General features: G+C 63.2%; 1 protein-coding gene across 1 annotated transcript in view; it reads right to left on the reverse strand.

Annotated features, from left to right (window-relative positions):
* Window positions 1–282, reverse strand: part of CGRRF1 (cell growth regulator with ring finger domain 1) — a 12,055-nt gene extending 11,773 nt beyond the window's left edge. Inside the window, exon 1 of the mRNA XM_026051538.1 lies at window positions 138–282. Within this exon, the coding sequence (XP_025907323.1) occupies window positions 138–241 (104 nt within the window). The 5' untranslated portion in view covers window positions 242–282. The remainder of the gene's footprint in view (window positions 1–137) is intronic.
* Window positions 283–1,258: the final 976 nt, after the last annotated feature.

Genomic DNA, 1,258 nt, shown 5'->3' on the forward strand with positions numbered 1-1,258 from the left:
CACCCCACCCCGCGCCAGCCCCTCCGCGTCCCCTCGCCAGTGCTCGCTCCCCACGGGACGCCATCTCCGCCACCTCACGGCGGCACCGGACCCGACGGCGGGATGCCCAGGCCAGCGCCGCGCCGCCCCGCACTCACCAGCCCAGCACCAGGCCGCTGGTGACGAGGAAGCAGACGAAGACGACGGTGATGTAGAAGAGCGGCGAGTACTCATAGAGTGTGACGAGGAACACGGCGGCCATGAGCGCGGGTCACCCCCGGCAGCGCCGCCACAGAGACCCCCCACCCCCGCCACACACACCCCCTCTCTGCGCCTGCGCCTGCGCCGCGCGCCTGCGCAGTGCGGCCCCGACGCCGCTGCCCGCGCCCTCAGTTGGGCGGGGCCGCGTTGCCTGGCGACGCGACGGCTCCGCCCCTAACGGAAAGCGGCGCCATGGCGCCCGTGAGGCTGCTGGTGGTGGTTCTCGTCATGGCGGGGCGGGCAGGGAGCCGCCTCGCTGCTTCCTTCCATGGAAGCGTTGGGATAAGGCACTTAAGGACTAACTTGGCCATTTGGCCACGCTTCCACGGGGCTGGCTCCAGTCCTGCTGGAAAAGTGCGGTTTCGCCTCAGGGAAGCGGCATGGAGGTCCCTAACACCGTTCACCTGAGGCCGCGCTTGGTGTGTGAATCTCCACATAAGTGTTCGCTCTCGCTTAGTCCCTTTTTATTCCCCAGTGCCACGGGGTCTTTGAGGAATGAGGTGTTTCCTTCCCTCGCAAACACACACAAAATGACAGCGATTTTCCGGTGCACCAAGGCAGACCTCTGCCTGTTATGGCAGAGATGTTGGCCTAGCACTCGCCGCTCCTGTCCGAGATGCTGGTTTACATCCAGGATTGCTCCCGGCTTGTGTAGTCTCTGACCGCAACATTCCCCTCTTTCATCCTCACAAAAGTAGCACATAACATCAGACTTGGAGTGTACGTTGTGGGGGAAAACTGGATACCACCTTCCCATACTCGAATAACTCAATACACACATTATTTCTTTGCAGTCACGTTTCAAATAGCATCAACCCTGGATCAACGAAACCGCCGTTCCACTTAATTTTGTGCCTGTGACTAGGGCCTGCACCACAGAGCGCCAGTGCGGCCAGCCGTGTTTTCCTGGTTCCCTCGGCTACAGAGGCGCATCACGGGGCAGCCCTGTCGCGACAGCGCCCCGCGCCCCTATCGCGACAGCGCCCGGTGCCGCTTGACCCTCCGCGCCGCCCGTAGG

This window comes from Nothoprocta perdicaria, unplaced genomic scaffold, assembly GCF_003342845.1.
Source record: "Nothoprocta perdicaria isolate Ctin4 unplaced genomic scaffold, notPer1 scaffold_76, whole genome shotgun sequence".
Taxonomy (NCBI): domain Eukaryota; kingdom Metazoa; phylum Chordata; class Aves; order Tinamiformes; family Tinamidae; genus Nothoprocta; species Nothoprocta perdicaria.